The 26,390-nt window shown below is 42.4% G+C and overlaps 1 protein-coding gene across 1 annotated transcript in view; it reads left to right on the top strand.

Moving 5' to 3' along the window:
- The window catches only part of DUSP3 (dual specificity phosphatase 3), a 50,545-nt gene continuing 24,155 nt past the window's right edge, over window positions 1-26,390 (top strand). Inside the window, exon 1 of the mRNA XM_075277332.1 lies at window positions 1-456. Within this exon, the coding sequence (XP_075133433.1) occupies window positions 335-456 (122 nt within the window). The 5' untranslated portion in view covers window positions 1-334. The remainder of the gene's footprint in view (window positions 457-26,390) is intronic.

Genomic DNA, 26,390 nt, shown 5'->3' with positions numbered 1-26,390 from the left:
GGATGAGATGACAGGTTATTGGCAGGAGCCTGGCACATCACTGGTCACCTCTATCGCAGTGTATAGAGGACAGCCAGGATCGCTGATGCATAATGTGCACGGAGGTGAAGGCTAGCAGCCTGCTATACATCAGACACAATGTACAGATAGATGACAGCGGGCGCACTCTCATCTCCTCCTAGCAGAGCAAGTCTGTGCGCGGATACCTCCCTGCCATCCCGGGAGCTCGGCACTGGGAGTCCGCCTACCCCCGGCGAGAACGAGGAGGGCGGGTCACAGGCAGCAGGCCGCCCGGCTCGGGTGTCGTGCTTAGGGCGGGTCACAGGCCGCGGGTATGTCGGACTATGAGATCTCGGTGCAGGCTCTCAATGAGCTCCTGGCCAACGATGGCGGCTTCTACAGCCTCCCCTCCCAGCATTTCAACGAGGTCTTCCCCCGGATCTACGTGGGCAACGCGTGAGTTACTGCTGCCCGGAGCGGGGCTATGTGGGGCTGTGTGTTGTGTATGACATAGAGCAGGAAGCACCTGCTGCTGTACCTTGTACTGTACTATGTATACGTTGTAGGGCATGTATATACCATAGCTGCCACTGCTGGATACACGGTGTATTTATTGGGGCTCAGAAGGGGTTAATACTCTTACACTTCTCTCGCGGGGCGTCTCTACCAACCAATCAAATCTTTGCTTTTATTGTGCAAACTATACGAGAAAAATGAAACCTAGAATCTGATTGGCTGCTATGGGCAACTCCATCTTTCTTGGCCTGTACTCCTTTTCCTATGTGAGGCCTACTATTGTGTAATATAAAGGAGGGGGGTTGTTGGTCTCTATAGGTTCGGTTGTGTGGATGAGATGTGCACTTATGTGTATTTTGCCTATGTAACCGGTTATTCTCATATTAGCAAAGTATCTTGAAAATGGGGCCCCTTCTGTGCCCACAAGTGAATGGAGAGGGGCCACACAAGCGTTCGTACCTCCATTCACTTGTACTGAAGTTATGTATAACCCAGAAGGCCAGTTTGGCGATTTACAAAATTGCTATACAAGTGAATAGAGAGCCGCTAGGTATGTGGCCCCTCTCCATTGCCATGTGGGGACAAACAGGGCCCCATTCTCTACATAGATCGAACTCAAAAGTGAGACCCACATATATTAGGTATTTACAGCATAGTTTATGGATATAGTTCTAAATATTGAGATCGAAATACCCCTTTAAGTACATAGTTACCAATGTTTCAACAGGCATTTAAAGGGGTATTCTAGTATACGTATAAATTCTCCCCTTTTTACAGGATAGGGCTACCTGTCTGATAATTATTGGTCCCATCATGAGAACATGGGTTCTTTTTGTGTAGCACAAGTCAAGTCCCATCCCATAGAATTGATTGGATGACATGCCACTCCTTTTATACGGAGGATCCTCATTCTCATGGCCAGTATTGGTTTTGTGGATTGGAGATAATTTACTACCAGATTATCCACAGCCAGGACTTTTGATATACCAGATGGGAGCACCCACTTTTTGGGTAGGGTTTGCGTTATCTTCTTTTAGGTTTAGGTTTACGGAGGCATGCCCAATTTGTCACATGACAGATCTCACGATGTGTATTGGAGATACTCAAATGGCATTTTTTTCATGAGGGGGTACTTGGATTGAAAAGGATGAGAAACACTGGCCTAGATTGTCACAAATTCTCAGCATTGCTAAGCAAATCCTTTTGATTATGGAGCCACCTGTGGCAGGCACGAAGTTCTAGGGTCTTTTGGCTTTTGACCAGCTTTTTGCGCAACAGGTCATAGATCAAAAGCTATATCTTTTAAAGGGATCCTATTATTCAGATGGAATTTTTTGTGACTAACATGTCGGAATAGCCTTAAGAAAGGCTATTCGTCTCCTACCTTTAGATGTCTTCTCCGCGCCGCCGTTCCATAGGAATCCTGGTTTTCGCCGGTATGAAAATGAGTTCTCTCGCTGCACTGGGGGCTACGCGTGTAATACATTGAAAGCAATAGGGAAAAAAGCCTCCCATTGATTTCAATGGGGAGCGCATGTTTGCCGGCTCCCATTCAAGTCAATGGGAGCTGCTTTTTACGTGCTCATTCTGACCGTGTTTTTATGTTCAGAATGAGCGCAGCATAACTCCGTGTGAAGGCTCCCTTAGTGTTCCTCTGCCTATCAGTAGACTAGAAGGTCCCTGGCACTCCTGCGGTCACCACTTTTGCCTTCATTGTTTAAAGAGGCACATGGGTTCTTCTGAGTGGGGTGCCTTGTCTGATATTGTGCCCACAGGAGTGAGTACCACACCCTTACATTGTTCTGTTCAGAGACTGGACACCCCAAACACTAATGTTTAGGTCCTGAACAGCAATGAACACCCTATTGGTGAACATTTCACAGTTAAAAATCTACATAACAGGTTTAGCAACTTTGTGCAAGTATTTTGTTTTTTCTCTTCTAAATGAAAGTAAAAAGAAAATCTTTGACCTTTTTGGAATCTGTATACTGTCTACGCTCAGGCTTGTGTCCCTGAACAACGTAGGCCTAACCTTGTAACAATAACCTGAGTCCCACAATGAATTGCTGTCTTCATTGTGAATGTAGCATTGCGTCTAAGTGGAGAATAAATTATATAATCAAGACATAATAAATATTATAAGCAAGGCTAGAGTCACACTTACATTGAGCTCTCTATCATTCTGGCCTTCTCTTTCATACAACACAAAAAAAACAAATTTGTCTGTTTTAGGCTGGTTGCAGACGATGTTCCCTGTGTGCCACCCGTGCCATGTGCCATACTTTAAATGAATAGGAGCCATGGAAGCACAGGCTGCAAAATAGGACAGGAATAGGACCTGATCTATATTTTGCAGCCCGGAGTGTTCGGCCGCACATGGGACCATGAAATTCACGGTCATGTGTACGGCCCATAGAAAAGAATGGGTTAGTAATACACGGATATGACAATGACCATGGCCATGGTTGTCTGCAAGGCAAGAGGCCTTATAATGGTGATATAACTATTTGAAGTGACCCTCCCCCACCCTCATTTTCTCTACATATTACACAGCCCGTACTCCGTACATAGTAACATTTAGTGAGTGGCGGAAAGAGCTCTTAATTTTGAATCAAGGGAAAGAGTGAAAAAATGCAGGATTTCACAGAAAGGAGCCAAATTTGTTAACAAATTACATGACAAAATTTATCGATGACAAACACTGCCAGAAAATTAAAAGTTGTCTGAAATTTTAGTTACGTTTTACGTCCCCTAGGATAGCAGTTTTGATACTTCTGTATATTCCAGATAGGTCACTACACTGCATAGAATGAGGAAATACATCAATTACCCTTGGTTCACATCTGTGTTTGGTAATCCATTCGAGGAGTCCACATGGAGACCCCCCTCTCCTAACAGACTACCAAACGCATTTGCAAGCGATGTGCAGTGAAAGCACACGGACCCCATAGACTATAATGGGGTCCGTGTGCTTGCCACGATATCTCCACACGATTCAAGCAGACAGGAAAGTAGATTGTGAAGTACTTTCCTGTCCGGATGTTCCCTGTGGAGATCTCGCGGCGAGCACACGGACCCATTATAGTCTATGGGGTCCGTGTGCTTTCACTGTACACTGCTTGCAAATGTTTGCGTTAGTCCCTTCGGGGGGGTCCCCATGCTGACTCCCCAAAATAAATTACCAACGCAGATGTGAATTAGGCCTTAACCAAGCAACATTGGCCTTCTCCTTCCTCCATAGAGTTCTGTGTAGGCTGCATATGTAGTCAGATCTTGTATAAACAAACTGTCTGAGTGAGGATAAGGAGAAAGAATGCAGCTTAATAAGCCATGAAGCAACCTGATTTCTCTAATAAGATATATTATGAAGTTTGTTATATTCATCTGTCCTATTGATTTATGAAAAGTTGTTGTTGTTTGTTTTTTATACTGGAGGTACAATTTAAGTAAAGTTTAATATAAAAAATAACTAAAAATAAATTTCCTCGACTAATGGTTTTGTGTAGGTAATTGTAATAAGTAAAAGGGTTTTTATTGTGCTAAAGTAGTAAAAATTTTTTAAAAATAGCTACAGTAGATAGACACATTTGGTAATACTATAATTGTATTGACCCAGTAAATACATTTATCATGTTATTTAACCATAAGGTGAACATCACAAAGTTTAAAATATGGGGGGGGGGGGGGGACGGTTATTATGTTATTCTTATTTACATTTATTTTCCAGCTTGAACTTAAAGGAGTTGTCCACTCAGACCAATATTGAGAGACAAATGTTATGGTTTGTATAATATAAAGTTGTACAATTTTCCAATATACTTTCTGTATCAATTCCTCACGGTTTTCTAGATTTTGGCTTACTGTCATTCATTCTGTTACTTCTAGTGGATAAAAGTCTGACCATGGTCATGTGATTTACGGTCCATGGTCATGTGATGAGCCAACAGGTGCATAGTCACAGTACAAGAATCAGACATCTGCCTAGTAACGAGTTGTGCACCTGTGTGCTCATCACATGACCATGGACCGTAAATCACATGACCATGGACCATAAATCACATGACCATGGTCAGACTTTTATCCACTAGAAGTAACAGAATGAATGAGAACAAGCAGAGATCTAGAAAATAGTGAGGAATTGATACAGAAAGTATATTGGAAAATTGTATATCTTTTTATTGTACAAACAATAACATTTGTTTCTCAATATTGGTCTGAAAGTGGCCAAGCCCTTTAACTCTCTGTTCTAGATATCGACCCCTAACTGCAGTCCAGCTCCTGTCCCCATTACATAAGTGATGGGGAGAGTGACACCCTGGAAGGAGAAGAAACACTCCTTAAGTCCTTTTCAGCTACGTTGCATAAACACAAAATTTTCATAAAAATGGAGCTGCAATGCAAAATAAGACAGGTATATTTACGTCGAAGCAGTCCTACAAGGTATTGTCATTAGTTTGATACTGATTTTCCTGCTGACAGACTCCCTTTAAAGGAACAGATGTACTTTTGGCACATTGCCTTTACGGTGGTACTCCCACTCACTTGATATACAAGGAACTGAACTGGATCACAGACCCATTCAAGAGAACTTAGCATTGGTGGGGGTCTCGGCGTTTCTACTAGTATGTCATGACTTACCATAGTGAGAGAACCTTTTAAAATGAATGGAAACCTTAAAAAGTGGAATTTACATTTGTGGCTCCCAAGTGACATTGTGGCAGTCAAGTATCAGATCAGCCAAGTATACATAAAAAGGGTAGAGTGAGTACTTTAAAAAAAAAAAAAATACCCATGAACATAAGGTGAACATTCAGATAAACTTGTCAGAATTTCTATTTAAATTCGCCATATTTTCTCAGTGAGGGATCTGAACAGCAATCACTACTTGAAGTCAAGTCTGTGGTGAAGCAGCTCTCTCTCCCACTCTCCCAGCATGAAGTCTCAGCCTGGTCTCAGGCTCCAATTATCTGGAAATGTCATTCAGTCAGTAGCATGTAAAGAAGCCTCTGTCTATCTGTCTCTGAAAATGAGGACATTCTTTTGAGATTCTAAAGAGTTTGGGAAAAGCCTAAATTGCTGTCGGGAACATAAAATTGTAAAACTTTCACATTTACTTGCCTTATGAATTCTGTACCAGTCCTAAATCATTTGATATTGGCTCTCCATTACATAGGCAGACTCCAGTGAACAATTGCTGTTCGCTGTGGGGGATGCAATGGCTTGAAGTGTGCATTGATTGCCCACCACATTTATGTGATGATTTGTCTTCTCGAGATTAAATCCCATTCTTGGCACGTAATATACAGTACAGCGTTTGCACAGCCTAAAATACAGATTACATTGTAATGTAGAGGCTTGATACTGCTAAGAAAAGATTAGCAATCTCTTCTCTTGTATTAGTAAGTAAATATTAGTATTGTGAGATAAAGCGAGCGCCAGGAGTCAGATAGTCAGCGTGCCTAGAAATCAGCTAATCGTGTCGAAGAAATCACGTCAAAGCCCTATATCGGACAAGGTGATCGCTAATTGACAATGTAACACGTCAGACTGTGCTTCTTTACCTTCATCAGGTCGATGCAAACCGCATCGGGGAGGACCTCTCTCTACTGCAAGGTTTTGTCCCCCATTATGTTGGCAACACATCCCCTGCTGATGATTTTGGTGCCCTTTGTCAGAAGAAGACCAGGTAGTGAGACGTTCCCTTCATTGAGGCCGCTGATTGGCCTCAGTGGTCACGTATAGCAGGGACTTCCACCAGAAGGCAACAATGGACTGGCAGAATCGGAAGATACTGGGAGCGGCAGGGAAAGGTGAATATGATTTTCTTTATTTTATTTTTTATCCTGGACAAACCCTTTAATATGCCTTACCTCGACTGTCTTTTCCCTTTCCCCCATTGCATTTCCTTCTTACCCCTACCCTCTACCTTCCACGACGTCCTTGTGTTGCCCGTATTTCCCGGGCTGTGGGACATATACTTGTATTCCTTGTTTCATATCCAAACAATAAAGCAAGTTTGAAAAAACAAAAACTTGACTCTATTGCCATCATGCCCAAGTGGGTGCCTCGCTGTCGTGACCTTTTCCTGATTGTTGCCCCCCCCCCCTCGGTTTTTTCCTTTCATACACTCATGTGACAGGCTTTTATGTATTTACAGTGAAAGACGCCATCACATAAGACATTGACTCGAAGAGGTAATCTAAATGTCATTACCATTTGTTCCTCAAGTGGAAGACGTTGGTTGGTAGCTAAAGGTGCAGCTTGACTCGAGTGCTCCTCTTTAGTGCTATCACCCAGTGATAAATTTCCTCAGCCGCCTCATGTGTTGCTCTCTAGCTATCGATTTGCCTATGAAGTGCTCCAACATATTGATTCAGCCAGACATTAATCTCAGCTAATTAATTCACGCTCCCTTGGCTCTCCACCAGGAGCAGTTTTTCAGCTGTCAGTGATATACAATAGGTTAGGGTGAGCTGGTCGGCTTTAAAGAACTTGGTATTTTCTGTGATATTTAACCTGTTCTTAACTGTACGGGGAATTATCTACAGACCATCACTGTCTAATGAGTTCTTTTAGTGATTGCGTCTGTAAAGACTTTCCTAGAGAATGCGGTAGTATTGGCCAAGGTGATGACTACAGATGGGCGAACCTCAAGGGATTTGTTTTGATAAATCTTTTTGAGAATCGTTCCTGTGGTTCTTTTTGGGTCAAACTTGTTCAGCAAGAACCTGAAGTGCTATTATTATACTCTATTAATTATGGTGGAGGCCCAAGGGAGGTGCGGCAATATAATAAACTCTTATACTCACCTTGGGCATCCTCCTAGTTTTCTGTGGTCCCTCTTCCAACCTCCTGGCTGATGTCAGCATGTTCACATGACCACTAAGACCTAATTATGGGCCTCAGCGGTTATCCCGGAGCACGTCACATCAGCCAGGAGGCCAGAAATGGACACCGAGGGACCACCGGATACCAGGAAGATGTCCAGCATAGGTGAGGCAAGGTGAGTATTATGGCTTATTAAATTTCTGACCCTTCGTTTATTATAATCTGGAGTCTGAATGGCCCCCAAAGTATAATATTGATTTATGGACAACAAATCCCAAAAGTTTTGGTTTTGGATCAACCCGGTTTCATCTGAATCAGTTTGGGGCCAATTGGTTGGAATTTTCACTATATATGGACAGGTCAAAGGTGTTTTACCATCTTAAACACTAATGGAATATCAAACTGTATTTGGGCTAACATTTTAGGGGCTTTGTTTTTATGGTGTTCACTTCTTCAGCCAAAAATTATGTTATCTCTGTTCTTAAGGTTGTTACAATTATGATGATGCCAAATATTTATAGTTTTTGATATGTTTTAATACCTCAACAAAAATTGAAACCTTTTGGGGGGAAAAATATCTGAGAGTTGCCATGTTCTAGAACTTCTTTTATATTTCTGTATACGGGGCTTCTTTTTTGTGGCGCTAGTACAGTGAACTTGGCGGTTACGAACCTGCTGTACTTCTTAATGGGTACCCTTTTTAAAGATCTTTTATATGTAGTACAAATACAGTGGATGTCGGGAAGGGGTTAATGACGCAATCCAGTAAAAAGAAATTTGTCCCACCATTTGAAAAAAAGAGTCTCTGTCATGTAATTTTGCACAACAATGTATAGCTTGTTGTGTAGTTATGTGCTCTCCTCCAGAGCAATGACCTCCGCTTTGCTCCTCTGTAGCACACTATGGGGCAGATAACTAGAATTGTCCAAGGTTAGACTAGGACAGTCCTAGGCTGCAGTCACACTAGCGTTCGAGGATTTTGTCTCCCATTCCAATTAAAATATTCGGTGGGAAGAGTCCTGCAAGCAAGACTTTTCTCTCCACCGATTTTGAGCGGAAACCGAGGGAAGCTAACCCCTTTTTAAGCGGATGGAGTTTCCTTTTTTCGGGTTCCCAAGCAGACCCAAAGAAAGGAAACCCAAACGCTAGTGTTATAAACTATGGCAGATTTTTCAAAGTATCTGATGCTGTTCTAAAATCTGGTGCTCTTTTACCCCTCGTTCACATCTGCGTTGGTATTCTGTTCGGGGGAGTCTGCATGAGGACCCCCCCTCCTGAACGTAATACCAAACGCAATTGCAAGCGCTGTGCAGTAAAAGAATACAGATCCCCATAGACTATAATGGGGTCCATGTGCTTGCCACCAGATCTCCACAGGGATCATGCGGACAGGAGAGTAGTTCACAATCTACTTTCCTGTCCATATGATTTGTGCGGGCAGCACGCGGCAAGCACACAGAACCCATTATAGTCATATGGGGTTTGTGTGTTTTTACTGCACAACGCTTGCAATTGCGTTTGGTATTCCGTTCGGTGGTCCCCATGCAGACTTCCCCAAACAGAATACCAACGCAGTTGTGAACCAACCCTTAGACTGTCTAATATAACTTTACATCACTTATTAGTTGGCTTAATTTCTAGCACACTTGTGCCAAAATTTTGTCATTTTTTTGGTGCTAATTGCCCCTTTCCAATATGCTCAACCATCTTATCAGACAAGGCGCAAAAACTGCGCTAAAGTGTCAGGCTTCTTAATAATTCTGGTGCACTGGAACTGAAATCTACGTTAGTCAGGAACAGGATGTAAATATGAAGCATAAGGCTTTATACACACAGCAGTGAAAAACATTGGAGCAGATTTATTATGGCTTGTGCACCAATTTCCTAGAGTACAAGGCATAAAAAGTTGTATGGTTTTGCACTTAAAAATTTTTAATTTTTTAAACATGCACCACCTTTGCCACTTTCCCAAAAAAGGGGGGGAGGGGTGGCGAAGACGGTCAGGGGCAGGGCTGATGGCATAAATGGTCAAGGAAATGGAGACTGGTGTGAGTAATGCCAATGTTGGTAACCATACCCCAATGAGTGAATGTATTCGCTTGTCCGTTTTCTAGGACAGAAAATAGTTAAAAAACAGTCATGTTCTATCCTTGTCTGTTTTGATGTATATAAGAACCCGATAGTGATCAATTGGTCTGTTTTTAATAGATGCAAATCAGATCGACATCCGAGTTATGTCTGCTAACCCTCTCCTGATATCAACCAGGCATTACCCTTTACATAATATGTTTTATCTAAGTTATATACTGCGCCAACATCATATGGTTTGTTGCATATGTAGGTGGGTTGCACATGACCGTGTGCTTACCGCCAGCCATGAATGAACGATACACTGGGCACATGGATGACCCGTGCATCGGCTGGGCTTGCACAAACTCATTCATTTAATGAATAGGAACGCAAAATCAGACCGGAATAGGGCCTGTTCCATATTTTGTGGCCCAGACTGTCAAGCCTGCATGAGGATCAGTGTAATTTGTAGTCGTGTCCTCAGGCCCACAGAAATGAATGGGTCAGTGGGTCAGTTTTCCATCTGGGAAAAATTCGGATAGCACACTAAACTTGCATGGGGCTTAAAGGGATCCTATCAGTCAGACACAATTTTTTGTAGGTACCACGTTGGAATAGCCTTAAGAAAGGCTATTCATCTACCTTTCGTCGTCTTCTCCGCGCTGCCGTTCGACTACAATCCCGGTTCTTGTCGGTATGCAAATGAGTTCTTTCGCAGCACTGGGGGCGGGCCCCAGCGCTCAGGCAGCACTGGGGGCAGCCCCCAATGCTACAAGAGAACTCTCTCCAGCGCCGCCTCCTCTCCTTCAGCAGCGTCCTCTTCTTCCGGCGATGGCTTGTAACTTCTAAAGTCTCGGACCTTGGGCAGAGCAGACTGCGCATGCCCACAGGCCATGGGAAAATGGCCGCTTGCACAGTATTGTAAGCGGCCATTTGCTCGTGGCTTGTGGGCATCCACAGTCTGTTCTGCCCAAGGCCCGAGGCCTTAGAAGTTACAAGCCACCACCAGAAGAAGAGGCTGAAGATGACACTGCTGAGGAAGAGGAGGCGGCACTAGAGGGAGTTCTCTCGCAGCATTGGGGCCGCCTCCAGTGCTGCGAAAGAACTCATTTGCATATCGACAAGAACCCTGGATTGTAGGCGAACGGTGGCACGAAGAAGACAACGAAAGGTAGGAGATGAATAGCCTATTCCGACGTGGTACCTACAAAAAATTGTCTGACTGATAGTTTTTCACTATTAAAGGGATCCTGTCACTAATTAATTATATCAATAATTGTGTAATATAATTTATTTTTATGCTGGAAATGGAGTCAGCAACTTGTTCCAACTCTACCCAAAATTGGATCGGACTCCATAGCCCTGATTTATATAGTGACACTATGGGTCTGTTTTCATCATAAAAACCAGAATGCAGTTCTAGCCCAGTTGGCAAGGCGTACGTCGGAAATTCTTCCTTTCAAATTAGATGGGATCTATGAGAGCGATTTCTGACCAAACCTCGAATGCAAGTGTGAATGCCACCTTATTCCTAGGCTAGACATGGAAATATTTAGTAGCAGTATATCATTAGGTTTCCAGTCCTGTCTCAACCTCCCTTGTTGTCGCCTCCATTTCTAATATACATAAAGGCTGTCGGGAAGTTATCTTATTCAGATTAATGGGGTACATCATCTTTATGATATTTATGAGAGGTTTTACATGCCAATGATGGATATCTGCCTATCTGTAATAGCCTGCTTCACATAGAGGATTACTTTGTCAGATGACGTCCATCATTCTTATATAATATATTATAATTTCCAGTAAATTTATTCCTGTAAAGAACTAAAATAAACTTACAGAAAGTGAACCAATTACTGTAAGGGATAAAAGTGATCGCCAGGCCTAACTTCCATGGAATTGAGTTAAAGGGAATGTCTGGTTTTTGAGACTCCTTTTCCAAATACACCTTTGGGGCATTGGGAATTACTAGAGGAAGGTCCATCAGTTGGGACCTCCAGGGTCATGGATTCTTGGACAGTCCTTATTAGTGGTGGCCATCTTGTAATGCCTCACTTCACCTGTGGTTGCTCTGCAGACTTGCTGCTTGGTACCCCCTACAAAAGGAGTTTCCAATCTTTTAGTGTCTCTCGGCCGCACTGGAAGAAGAGTATTTTCTTTGGGCCACACATTAAACACTCAAAGACTAACAAAAGCTGATGAGGGCGTGTTCACCCCTGCGGCCGTTCTCTGCTTTGCCGGTTTCTGTCTTCTGCCCGAAAAACTGAACTGGAGACGGAAATCGGGAGTCACTTGAATGGGTTTGAAAAGTGTCCGCCCGTGAGCGTCTCTTGCATCTCCGCACCAAAACCGGGTTCGCTGCGGAGACCAGAAGACTCTCACGGGCGGACACTGACTGCCGGGTTTCCCTCTCCTGTCCAATTTCTCGGGCAGAAGACGGAAACCCACAAAATGGAGACCAGGCGCAGGTGTGAACACAAGATAAAGGACCAAGCATAATTTTTGTGATATTCGCCACCACAGATGTGTGAGGTGCCAAGGTGTGGAAATACCTGAAATAAGAATACTTACCTGACTTCTAAGTAACATTATTGGTGAACGTTGCAGAGGTAGGTTCAAATATTATATAGTTGCTGCCCTCGCCAAGTCACCACAAGGACATGTAACGTCAGATGGTTCCTGACGTTACATGTCTGCACTTGACCAGAACTAACTAGAGATGAGCGAACACTGTTCGGAACAGCCGTTCCGAACAGCACGCTCCCATAGAAATGAATGGAAGCGGGGGGTTAAGCGGCCGGCCGCCGGCAAAGTCTGCGTGCCAGGTGCTTCCATTCATTTCTATGGGAGCGTGCTGTTCGGATCGGCTGATCCGAACAGTGTTCGCTCATCTCTAGAAACTACAAACCGCTGTAAATCTGAAGCCAGGTATGTCTATAAATATCGAGATGTGTGCGACATTGCAACAGATAATCACCCAAAAAATGTATATTGCTTTCAGTAAGTTTACAGCATCCTGGCCCACATGTGGTCCTTGGGCTGTGGCTTAGACATCCCTGCTCCCTGCTTTTGTGTACCCCAAGGAACCAGTATTTTAAAGGGGCTCTGTCAGCAAAATTATGCTGATAGAGCCTCACATTTGCATGAATAGCCTTTAAAAAGGCTATTCAGGCACCGCTAAAGTTATATTAAACTACACCCCCCCCCCCCCCCCCCCCCGTTTTAAAATAAAACCCCTAAAGTAGAATATGTTAATCTTATCTATCGTGCACGGTGGACGGGCATTCAGGATCCGACGTCCTCTTCAGCCACGCCTCCTCTTCCAGCGATCTCCTCGGGTCCCGTCTTCCTCCGGCGCTCGTGAACTGCCATTGATAAAAAAAATGGCGCGGGTGCACAAGTGGGCCCGAATCCTTCACGGAGCGTGGAGAGGTAAGTAACACTGTTTGTTATGTTCGCTTACCTCTCCCGGGTCTCCAATCATTATACTCTGGGGTCTGAAAAGACCCCTGAGTATAATAATGATGTTTGCGGGGCCTGCGGTGTCACTAACCGATCCCAGCCCCTGCCAGGATCGGTAAGTAAGTAGGGCCCGTTACCGGCTGGTGTAACTCCAGCTGGTAACAACCTATTAAAAAAAAACAAAAAACGCAGGGGTAGCGGCTGTCACCGGGCCCCCTAATGTGCCGGGCCCTGTGGCAGCTGCTTCCCCAGTAGTTACGCCACTGCTTGTACATAACACCAAAAAAAGCTAATATCCCTTTAAGGTGTTAATATAAAAAGCGTCTTGATTTTGGCACACTCTTATTGTATGGCAGCCAGACATAGCTAACTTACCATGTAAGGGTTTGTGCCTTCTTAATAGGAGAATATCAAAGATTCCAAGACGTAATTGCACTAACAAGGGTAGAAGATAGCCAGAAGCCCAACAATGAGACTTAGGACTGAATTATCTTCAAAACCGTTTCATACGGAGAAGAGAATGGCTAAATCTGTAAGATGAGCAGCAACTCTTATTTTCTAAATTATGTGACTTCTGTAGGTTCATAGAAGATGTTATCTTAATAAAAATAGATTTTCCAGTAGTTGCATAACTTGCAGGATACTTTTTGACTTACTCATAAAGACTCTAAAAATAATCTAATGAGGCATGAAGATGTAATATGAGGCGTACATATGGAAATATGCAAAATCCAGATGCCCACTGTTTCTCTTAAGTGTCTAATACAGAATAAAGATATTTTTTCCTCCGTTAACGGCAAAAACACAGTCACCCTATATGCAAATTTGTACATGGCAGGGACTCTAATTAACTGTCATCTTGCCACTTTTTGCACTCAGTATATAGGATATTGGATTGTGAATACCAGTATAGACCTTGTATTCTGTCACCAGGATATGAACGCAATATTTGTCCTTTGGCATCAAAAACACAAAGCAAAAATAAAACCTCAAATTTTAATGAAATGTTCTATTTGTCCATCCTTTTCTTGCCGACATCTAACCTTGTATCTGAAACTGAAGGACACTTGTGATGGGTGATACTAGTTACTTTATTGGTACAGCCGAAATTACTTGTTCGGCTGTCCATAGAAGCTAGCCCAGAAGCCCAGGATCTTGACTGCTGGTTGACTTGAATCAAGTTGTAGATATCAGTTTTTCTGTAATACTGTACAGTGACAAGTAAGACCATGGGAAGAATATGCAAATATGTTTCCCAAGATGTAAATAGTGAAACAGTGCCTCTGTATGCTGCCCTCTATGGGAAGCTCCCTTGACTATCATGCCCGAACGTCCCGTAGAGGGCAGCATACAGAGGCACGGTTTTCCCAGTTACATCTTGGGAAACATATTTGCATATTCTTCCCATGATCCCCCACAGTGGAGCGAAAATGGCTTTGTAAGACTCCACACACCTACAAGGTGGTCTCTCCCTAAGGAGTGACAATATCCCCATAATCAAGTAACACTATATCAGACTTGAGGGTCTTTGATGGCAAGGTAAAGAACTGTTCCAAGTGGTCTTTATTGGGTTGGTACTGGAAAAGCTGGGTGTAAAGTCTAAGGCAGGGGTAGGGAATGTACGGCTCTCCAACTGTTGCAAAACTACAACTCCCAGCATGCATACTTCTTCAGCTGTGCTGGGCACTCCCACGGAGGTGAATGGAGCATGTTGGGAGATGTAGTTTCACAGCAGCTGGAGAGCCGAAGGTTCCCTACCCCTGGTCTAAGGTATTCACTACTCTTAACACTGTACTGCTGTAAGGTGCTGTGAATGTTACAGATTCAATACCCAAGTCTTGGTCCCATAATAGTCCCCTACAAAAGTTCCCAATTCTGATAGTTAGCTGGGCTAAAGATTATAGTTATGGCAGATATAGGTCAGCAACATGCAGGTGAACATCAAGTCCAGGATCAGATTAATGAGGTTGGAAAATCAGGTTTGGGTTGGTACAGACTATCCCAGAGCAAATCAGGTTAGAATTAGGAAATCACAGAAGGGAACTCTCCACATAGCTAATACCCAAGCAATGTAGGATTGGAGTGGTTCTCCAAGGAGAGTGATTTCATACATTAAGTGGTGTCATACTTCTGTAGCTGGAGTCATGAATCCCATGAACAGGTAATCCACCCACCAAGACAAATAACTGCAATGGTGTTTGGTATCTGCCTGTCTAAACTAATGCCTAAGGGCATTTTGTTAGCATTGGGCAAAATACTAGAAATTGTAGGAGCTTTGTAGACCATTTTAGAAGTCGCTTTAGTGGTACAGCAATAGGAACTTCCTTAAACGTTAGTAGGAAATAATCTCAAAGGTTATAGATATATTCCCTACATGGCCCCTGGGATTTGTTCTGCTCTGTTTTGTATGTGTATTGATATAATAAAGGGGGGTTTCTTGGTCAGGATTGGCTTAACAGCCAGAGCAGAAAGTCATTGCAAACAGCAGCAATTACAGCTGCAGGACCAAATATAATGCTCCTTTGGTTACTTTGAGGTACAACCTAAAATCAACCTTATGAATGAAGAAGGGAGGGGCTGATTCTCCTCACAGCCTGCACACTGGTCTGCAAACTGTTGCTCTGTGCAAAAGACTGAATATTTTGCAAATCTCACATCCTACAATGTAAAGAAAGCCTATTATGTACTTGTATCTACTTCTGGTTGTGTGTCTAATTACAGACGGGATATTATTTACAGGCAGCAAGCAGTTTTCCTGACTGTACTCATAGATTGTTTCTTTTCCCCAGTGTTTTAGCTGTGTGCCTGTGTTTATTTGCCCTATATTAGCAGACCAGTTTTCCTGGATCTCCAATATTATGGTTGCTTGGGTTTTTCTTAGCTATTTGTTTGCCATTGTACAGATAATCCTGGCAGAATTACATATAAAGACCCAGTAGAATCCGTAATACTACTCCTTATTGTACATGTCCACAATCTGAGACAAATGCAGAATGTAATTATTAGCAGCAGAACAACTTATAAAGTTTTATATAGTCATAGAACAGACTGCACAGCAAGACCCTGCACATATTTCAGCTTTTCATAAAAACTCAGGTACCCTTTAAGAAGTAGGAAGGGAACATATGAATATATACATGTCCTATGGGCAGACCCATTGGCAACAGCGCCAGAACGTATACGCACAACACGGAGAAGCAAGATATGGACAGTGCGGAGAGTAATGTAACCTAGCAGCCGTCCCTGCTGGAAGACATAGTAGGCTGTTGGGTGCAGATCGCTGACATTACATGGACGCTGTATAATACAATTTTTACCACTCTTTCCACCGGATGATATCAGCAGATTGATTGGGTTTTCATTAATTGGATCTACAATGAGCAACGAGTTGTAGGTCCAATTAATGAAAACCTTTTAGCGCTCTACATTGAAATATGAAACAATATATAGGATTATTCAAAAAGTTTTTGGCAAGTGTGAAAAATATGCTGCAAAGTAGGAAGGCTTTGACAGGTAGAAGTGTTAGGTATAATCATTCTAAGAGGTCGCTAGTTAAGTAGAGAAACCATTACTATAACAAGCTCCCATGTATAAAAAGCAAATCTAAGATTGTTTTATGGCGTTTACTATGCGGTGAAAGTGACCTGTTCCTTATATGCTTTGGATCGGCACCATCACAACGATAACAACTTTATAATGTTTTTGTTAAGCGTTAATACAGTTACAAAAATCTAAAACGTGCACAAGAGATGTTTTAGTTTATTCTAAGAGCTTTATGTAAAACATCGGCAGAGATCTGGCGGCATATTTAGGGTGCAGACTGCGCTGTGTCCGCTGGGATTATATGATTATGATATGTTAACCTATTCTGTGCCATTGGTGAGGAACAGGTTAACAGATGGATTATAGTGCCTTACTGGCGTACAGCAGCCCTGGTGCCTGATCAGACACTGAGGATCTGGCCCGGGGACAGAACTGCTGTACGCCAGAGCTCAAGTTCATTAAAATGCCGGGAAAAGTCTCGTAAAAATGATTTTACAGATGACTATGACCTCTGCAAGGGCTAAGAGTTTATTTTTGTTAACAAAATCATGTGAATGAACGAGCGAGAAACTAAATTCCATTAGAGGATTAAAGGGGGCTTCCTGGGCAAAAAAAATTTTCATTTTTTTTTTAATGAAGGTCTGTTAGCGCTGTTAATGGGTTAATAAATGCACCTAAATACCTTTAGCAGTGTTTTGAGTGACTTCTGGCTTTTTCTGGTATCCTCTGCATTTGTTTACATGGCGAGCTTCCTGTTGTCTTAACCTACAACTACCATGATGCATTGCAGTTCACTCAGATCCCCCCACTCTCACTTCCTACCCCCCGTTTCCCTAGCTAGCCTGCGGACTACTAGCCCTACTTACCTAGCTAACTCAGTCTCCTATCCGCCACCCCACCCCATCATACTTACATGTCTTCTCATCCTGGAGATGACTTTGAGGTGCCACTTCCCCTTCTCCTGCTCGTACCTAGGAGCTGGCGCCTGCGCAATAGAATGCCGGCAGAAGCGAATGAAGAGAAGCAGCGGGCCTACCACGCAGACGCTATAGAATTCTGCTACTTTGCTTCGGCCGGTGTTCTATTGCACAGGCGTCGGCTCCAGTGTGAAGGAAGCAACGCCCAGCAGAAGAAGAGGAAGTGAGCGTTGTTGAGTATGAAGGGGGGTGGAGAGGAGTACTGGTGACTTCCTGTCTCTGGAAATCAGAAAATGTGCCTGGGGAAATCACATGACTACCCCTGGCGTAAAGTTTTAGTTTATGCTGAACAACCCCTTTAATATATGGTTTGGGGGAGGAGAGGTCCTGGAAGTGATGACACGGCCCCCACAGAGCCCTGATCTCAACATCTTCCAGTCTGTCTGGGATTCCATGTAGAGTCCAAATAATTGGAGAAATCCGACATCCACAGAAGATCTGAGCTTAGTTCTCCAAGATGACGGAAAAAAACCTCCCTGCTGTCTTCAAGTCTCCCGAGAAGAAATGATGGAAGGTCAAGGGCAAAAGTCACACCAAATATTGAGACTTATATTTCTTTTTTGCTCATTCACTTAATTTTGTTAATTGACAAAAATAAATATTTAACACTGCTACTTTTGATCCCATTCTAAGCATAACAATAGATTTTAGACTGCTAACATGGTAGATTTTGGACTCTCTGCTGTTGGTTGGTTGTACATAAACCTACAGCAGTTCATCCCATACAGCCGACCATCACTAAAGTTGGTGAGAATCAAAATCTGATGTGTTGGATTTTTTCTGTTTGTCATGGTCTGTTGTGTAGGGGCTAGACTGACAGACCTGTGGATAGCGCTGGGCAATTATCACCTAAATCAACATTGCAATTAATCAGGCATTTTACCTTGTTTATGAATAATGGTGATTATTTAGGTTATGCCCCTATTAAATCACACCCCTTTTACAGTAAGTGTAAACTGGAACTGGTATTACATTCTAAGGTCTCGTCAGACTACAGAATATAATAAGTGAAGGCCCAGGGAAGGTAATCAAATATTAAAAACTGTGTTACTCACCTCTACTGGTCTCCAGCGTGACTACCTGCTGTCTTCGAGTCTTCTGACTGATGTCCCTGATGTCAGGCAGAAAACTCAGAGGTGAGTAAGGGTGGGTTCACACCTGCACCCGGTCTCCGGTTTAGCCAATCCGACCAGTTTCCATCTTCTGCCCCGGGAAACTGGACAGGGGACAGAAAACCCGGTGGTCAGTTTTCAAACCCATTCACTTGAATGGGTTTGCAAAGTGACCACCCGTGTGCGTCTTCTGCCTCTCTGTGGTGAAACCGTTTTTTTTTAACCAGACACAAAGTCCTGCATGTCCAAGTTTGTGTCCGGCTAAAAGAAAAAAAAAATCTTTAGCCATGGAGAGACAGAAGATGCACACGGGTGGTCACTTTTCAAGTGAATGGGTTTGAAAACTGACCCCCAGGTTTCCGTCCCCTGTCCAATTTCTCAAGGCAAAAGATGGAAACTGGCTGGATTGGCTAAACCGGGAGACAGGTCGCAAGTGTGAACCTCCCCTAATACTGTTTTTTGTTTTTTTTATGTTTGATCACCTAGGTCTCCACTTAATATACTCTGGGATCTCTTCAGTATAGCAAATCAAGCTACAGGTGGAACCTTGGTTATCCTTGTTGATGTGGGCGATATTGGTATTGTGCCACTGACATACCCACAAAGTGTCTATCACGTTGCACTTCATTAGCACTGAATAATTTTACCTGTCCATTTTCCAAGTATCTGGGGTAGATGAACACGAGGAAGGTTGGTGGTTGTTCATGTGTTAGGGACAGTTGGCTGTACAGCCACAGTTCATTTTACACAAGTTATCCAATGTTTATAGTCAACTCTATTTTTTAGCTTATTTTTTGCCCTGTACTTAATCTAATAAATAAAAAATAAACCTCATTAGTGAGTTAGTGGTATCTACATAACTAAATAAAACCTATATAACTGATTTATGATGTTGTCCATTGTATTATTTATCACTTAGCAGGTAATGGATATAGAAAACAAAATGGCTGACAGGTTCCATTTTTTACTCCGCATGCAGAGCGCTCGTGTTCTCAATGAGGAATTACACTGCAGTTTTTGTTATTTTGCCTGAAAAATGAATAATTGAGCCCCTACGGACTCTGACATCTATAAGGGTAATGACGGAATATCCCCAACATTATGGCATTGATTTTCTGCTCTGGTAGCCGGGGATGTTAATATGGCTGCCATACAGGTTAAGTGTTTGTTTTTTCTTGAGTGGCCCGAATAATTTATGTATAATTAATCTATTGGGTCGGGATTATTCCTCATACATAAGCCTTCTGGAGGTTTTATAGATTTCTTCTAGATTCCTTGACCTTGTGTAGTACCAGCCACGTAGGAGATCTTTTTCATATGAGATCACAGAAGGATTTTCATATGGAAGATTGGAGATTAAATATAGGTCGGTGTGTGTGATGGATAACCTTGCGGTGTTGGGAAGAGCTTACTAAGGGAAATGTCTGGCAAGTCTGTTGTGTATACTGCAGTCTCACTGTATAATGAGGCATTCTTTGTCTTGAAGGTTGTTTGTAGAATTTTTCCTTTCTTTCTAAAAAAATAAGAAGCCTTACTGGCACTGACCATCTGGGAATTCGTATTTTCTGGTTCTTTGGTCTTCACTATTAGATGTTTCTAAGTCAATATATTAAAGATGATCTAAACTGAATGGTAAGATTTGCCAAATAACACATAAAATAAGGATCTTTTTTTTAGTTTGTCGCTATAAAGAGGTTGTCTGGGGTTACACATATGTCTGAATTGTTCTAGTAATCGTGCCACTCATGTCCACGGATTGTGTCTGGTATTGCAGCTCAGCCTCAATTACTTTAGTATGTTCAGAAACATGCTTATATAGAGGATATGCCACAAATGATAGCCATAGGACAGAGGATAAATAGAAGATTGCTGTGGGCTTGACCTCTGAGACCCATTGCCATTCTGAAAATTCATTTTTATTTTTTTTTACCCTGTTTCAAATTCATCCTGAATGTAGACAGTCCCCTACTAGATGGGAGGCATCTCACTACCATTCTCTTCAATGAGATCTTTGAAGATAGACGAGTGCTGTTCTTCAGTCATCTCTTGACATCAATGCAAACCCAAATGCATCCACCAAAGGACGGGCCTACATTAATTGATTACGATTATTATTTTACTCCACAGCCTTTTTAAAAATCCCCCAGGGGCGGATTATAATAAGGGTGAAGGGGGGTCGTAGCCTAAGGCAGTTGCCCATTGCTCCCCTTACAATCCGACCTCATAATCAACTAGATCAACTCCTCTAATTGTCAGTCCATGAGTAGGATCCTATAAAGAAGAGCATTAATGAGAAATACTGACCTGCATTGATGTGAATAAAACACCTGGAGTGACATAGAAACTTCCTGGTTACCTTGAGGAGTCTCTGCTTATGTCACTCCTCTTCCACTCAGTGCCTGCTCACTTCTCCATCCCTTCTGAGGGCCTTTGGAGTCCAGGGGGAACTTCTTTGGGCCTTTTTCAACTCTGTGGTAGCATCAGCCATCTTCTTCGGAGTGGCCTGCTGGGGGGGTAGCATACCAGCCAAGGATAAAAATAGACTTGACAGGCTGGTTAGAAGGACTGGCTCTGTTCCTGGGGGCCCCCCTGGACCTAGTACAGGTGGTGGGTGACAGAAGGATACTGTCCGTGGTGAGCTCCATGCTGGAAAACAACTCCCATCCCATGTATGAGACTGTGACAGCACTGGGCAGTATTGTCAGTGACCGACTGCTTCACCCCAAGTGTGAGAAGGAGCGCTATCGGAGGTCCTTCCTCCCAACCGCAGTCAGGCTGTATAACCAACATCAAGCTAAGTGGAGATCACTCCGCACAGAGAACTAAATGATCCTGAAGTCTTTGTTTTTTTCTTAGTTGCTATGACTTCTATTATCTTTTCTATCTGCTATGAGCTTGTATGTTTTCTTTCTTGTAATATATTACTGTATTCTCCATACTGCTGTAACACAATGAATTTCCCCATGGTGGGACTATTAAAGGATTATCTTATCTTATTTTATAAAGGTATAGCACATATAACACTTCCAGCTTTGTATATTTCCATGTTTTATTTGAGAGCACATCCACATGGAGATGAATCAGTGACTTCCTTCTCTTTACACAATTTTGACGTGATATTAAAGCCTAGGTAGGTGTGAGCATTATATAATCTGACAGGTTGGCGTAGAAGACCAGAAGAACATTGGTCATATTTGATGTGAATGGGATTGTATTAGGGTTGTGCCTTTGTTTGTTGATTCTGATCATGAAAATAATAGCAGTGGACCCGATGACAGGTTGGCCATCATCTCCGATCATTGTCCTCATTTTTGGTTTTCTGTTTAGAAGATGACTGTTATTGAAACTATAGTTGTCTATGCACATATTTCTTCTTTCAGACTAAAGCTCCATTTCAAGCCATGAAAAGGTCTCTATAGATTTAGGCTATCCTCATCACAATAAAGTTATGCAACTCCAGATAGAAACTGCTGACCGCGCAGTAAAGATGGCTGGTGGCAACCACCTGGATGTCAGGTGTATTTTAGGACAAATTGTGCCAAACGTAAATATTACAAATATTACAGAATGCTTTTGTTTGCCAATGTTGTCCTAAAGTACTGGAGTCCGACTTGGGGAAAAAAATTACAGACTCCGATTTCGGTTTATATCTTTTTTTATTATATTATACAATTATTAATTTTGTACAGTTAATTAGATGTTTGTTACATATTTACTTCTCAATCACTAGCTTCTTAATGAATTAGAGACTTTTTACTGCTTCTGACTGATCATGGCCATCATTTGTGAAGAAGTCGGAGTCAGGAGGAATTGGGGTCGGGTTGTGGTCCACAGCTCTGCCAGTAACTACACGGGACTACACGGGACAACACGGAGGCTCAGTGGTTAGCACTGCAGCCTTGCAGCGCTGGAATCCTGGGTTCAAATCCCACCAGGAACAACATCTGCAAGGAGTTTGTATGTTCTCCCCGTGTTTGTGTGGATTTCCTCCCATTCTACAAAAGCATACTTAAATGGAAAAAAAAAAGGAATTTGCTGATTATTGGGGACCTCCACTCATTACAAAGACTGGGTATTTTACATCCCAGTTTGAATGGAGCAGAACTTTGGGCAGTGTGCACTGCTCTATCCATTTTGGCTACTTCCGATGAGTCCATTATAATGAATAGAGCAGCCACATTGTCCAACTGCTTGCTGATCCATAGGGGTCCCAGTGTTTGCTCCACCACTGATCAGCAAATCATGCCTTATTCTTTGAATAGGAAGTATTCTGTTATTGGAATACCCCTTTAAGTTCTGAATTTTGTCTTCACTATGTGAAGCAACGTTATACATGCTGATATAGATCCATCTTCCATGTCCCTGTGGTAGCCATGTGACTAGACTTCAAGTTACCTTCCTTATTCCTGTAGTAAATATAATTTGGCATTATCTGTGCCCTTATTTAAAGGGATTTCTAGTAAGTGACATGGCTCAGAATGGGTAAGAAAATAAAAGGAACAAAACTCACTATATTTATCCCCTGCCACTCCCATTCCAATGTTGGTCTGGTCCTCACCACCAGTGACTACTTCCTGGTCTCTCGACACACAGGAAATGACTGCTCGGCCAATCACTATCCGTATTGCTGACTAGTCTTAGCCACTGTTTGACCTGCATTTCCTGTGTGTCAAGGGCAGGGCTGTAGAGTTGGAACCAATTTTGGGTAAATTTATAGTTGGAAAAATTTTACCGATTCCAGCTTCAAAATTAATGATAAATTATTTTTTGTGATATTATGCAAATTATTATTATTGTATAATTAATTAGGTAACTAGTTTTATTCCATATTTACTTTAATAGGAATTCAATCATAGCTTTTTAATGAATTAGAGGATCTTTTCTTCTGTCTGACCATCATTGACCATGACAGTTGGGTTGTGGAGAAATGTTGGTAGTTTGGTCTGCCAACTCCACAGCCCTGGTCAAGAAGTGACCAGAAAGAAGTAGTATTGCAGAAATCGTGAAAATCATAGCCCAAAATAAGTGAAAAAATATGAAAAAAATAACATGTATACCAAAAATGATGCACGAGAACAACTTCCCGATCTGAAGCCTGATGAAGCAACTCGCAAGTAAAAAAGTTCCATCACCAGCAAATTTTCTTGTCAAAAGAAATATATTAAAACATAACTTTTAATTAGAAAACACACAAATTATGAAAAATATTAAAAAATGACAGGGAAAGAAGATTTAAAAAAAAACAAAAACGCAAAAATTGACAAAAATTATACACAAAAACACACTGCATACTGGATCTAGATAGGCTTACGCTGGGTTCACACCAGCGCCTGAACTCCGTTTTCATGCAGAAAACGGAAACCTGTCATGCCGAGTCCGGCCGTGAGAGCCGGTGAGCGTTTTATGCTCTCCACAGCTAAACCGTTTTTTAAAAACCGGACACATAGTACTGCATGTCTGACTGTGTCCGGTTTAAAAAAAAACGCTCACCGGCGCACACGGACGGAGACTTTTCAAGCCCATTCAAATGAATGGGATTGAAACATGCCGGCAGGTTTCCATCTCCTGCCCCTGTTTTGTGCAGGAGACGGAAACCTGCAGAACGGAGTACGGGCGCAGATGTGAGCCCTTACGCATTTCGGGACTGGTAGTCCCTTAGTCATAGCACTAGATGACCAGAATTAAGTCACTGGCAAAAGCCTGGTTTGGAGGGTAGGTGATCAGTGAGAGGAGTATTGCTTCTTATTTAAAGCAGATCCCGCCAAAAATATTTTTCCCTGTGGACAACCTCTTCAATATATGTGTTAAGATATGACCACAGAAGATCAGTTTCTATTATACCATATATTTATTTTCTGTGTGTTATCGCCATGTTCTCAAGATACCCAATGTTGCACAATGTGTACAATGTTCTCAAGATGCCCAAAAAAGTCCAATCGCTCCTCTCACAAACAGAGAAACTTGGTCATCACAAACCTCCATTAGCATCCGCCATCTGGAAAGCTTGGAATATGAAGATTTCATTGCAGAATGAAGAATAGAAATACAATTTCAGAGTCTGAAACGCTTTCTGATGAAGTTATGCCAAGTCAAACTCATTTCTACTAGCTGTGTCCTTACACAAAACCAAGATCAGGCAGAGAAATGTGATTAGAAAATAAGATTGACTCTGAAGTTTTAATGCAAGTTTTGTTGACAACACTCCTGAGATAAGTAGGTAAGGCTAACCGACATTGTACGGGATAGTGGTAAGCAGTCTATTGCTTTTACCCTGTGATATAAGCCTGTCATGGACAGACAATTTTTCGGCTAGATACCATAAATGGCCTGAGAATTGGGTCAAGTATAAGTACATTTCAATCATACTGATAGAGTATGGCATTTAAAGGGATTCTATCATTAAAATCACATTTTTTTTCTCGATCACACGTAGGAATAGCCTTAAGAAAGCCTATTCTTCTCCTACCTTTAGATATCTTCTCCGCGCCACCGTTCGGTAGAAATCCCGGTTTTCGTCTGTATGCAAATGAGTTCTCTTGCAGCATTGTGGGCGGGACCCAGCAGTCAAACAGCACTGTGGGCGTCCCCAATGCTGTGAGAGAAATCTCCGGTGCTGCCTCCATCTTCTTCAGGAACGGACTCTCCTTGCACCTTCTTCCGTACTGGGTTTCAATCTTCTAGGCATGCGCAGTCAGCTCTGCCATCAGGCCTCGAGCAGAGCAGACTGCACATGCCCGGCAACCACAAGAAAATGGCCGATTACACAGTAAGCTATGCAGGTGGCCATTTTCTTGTGGCCGCTTACACAGTAAGCTGGTGTAAGCAGCCATTTTCTTGTGGCTGCCGGGCATGATCTAATGTCTGTCAAAAATGGCTGTTATGTCCATTTTTTACATCATTTTGTATCCATTCCATTTTTAATGGCCGAGTTTGATAGTGATGGTGAACACTTTGCTCCCAAATAACGGACTTGCAGTAAACGCAATGTTATCATTGTATTTACATAGAGAGAGACAAGACACTGTCTGAGACTTTATCAGCAAACTGACCTGATTTTCCAGACAACTCTGAAAGCAAGCGTGATCGGAGTACTCAGTCCTCACAGAGAGCAGCGAGTCACCTCATCTGACCTAATATCAGATAACAGGCTGGGTGTCTTGACAACAATATGTAAACTATAGGAAGAATAATTTCACATAGCAGGCAAATAAAGCAGCATTGCTAAAGCAAAGTATTTAGGAAATCTCTTGAATTTACATAAGCTAGCAGTAGAGTTCGGATTCTTGAGATGGTTATGTTAATGTTCAGATTATCAATTCTGTGATAACGTGTGATGCTTGGCACAGATGTATATTATCTCCTACCCACAGGTTAGAGGATATCATCTTGATGCCCACCAATCGTGACAACAGGGGTCCTGTTCCCGCATGCAAATGGAGAGGCAAGCTGAGCATTGACACTGGTACTCAATCCATTCTCTATGGCGCTGCCAAAGATTGTCGGGTGGAAGGAGGAGACCCCCGATCTTGTGATAAAATTAAAACTTGAGCCATCCTCTTTAAGCAATATTGAACATCTGAAATCTGCAAATAATTGTAACCATATATCTAACCCGAGCCATGTGAATAAGCCTCTTCAGTGATACCGGGTATGACAGACTGTCACACTTATTGTCACTATAGGTGGAATTACATGATCTGCACATGAAAATGGCAGACCGTAATTTGAATGGAAGTCACATACAAGCCAAAAATCAGCATCTTGTTGCTTATATAGCACCAACATACTCTACAGCAATGTACAGATATTGGCATCAGTCACCTCGGTGTCCCCAGTCGGGTTCGCAGTTTCTCAGACAGGCAAGAATCCATTTCATTAG

The sequence above is a fragment of the Leptodactylus fuscus genome, chromosome 6, assembly GCF_031893055.1.
Source record: "Leptodactylus fuscus isolate aLepFus1 chromosome 6, aLepFus1.hap2, whole genome shotgun sequence".
Taxonomy (NCBI): domain Eukaryota; kingdom Metazoa; phylum Chordata; class Amphibia; order Anura; family Leptodactylidae; genus Leptodactylus; species Leptodactylus fuscus.
The sequence above is the reverse complement of the archived record's forward strand: the minus strand, read 5'-3'. Positions and strand labels throughout refer to the sequence as shown.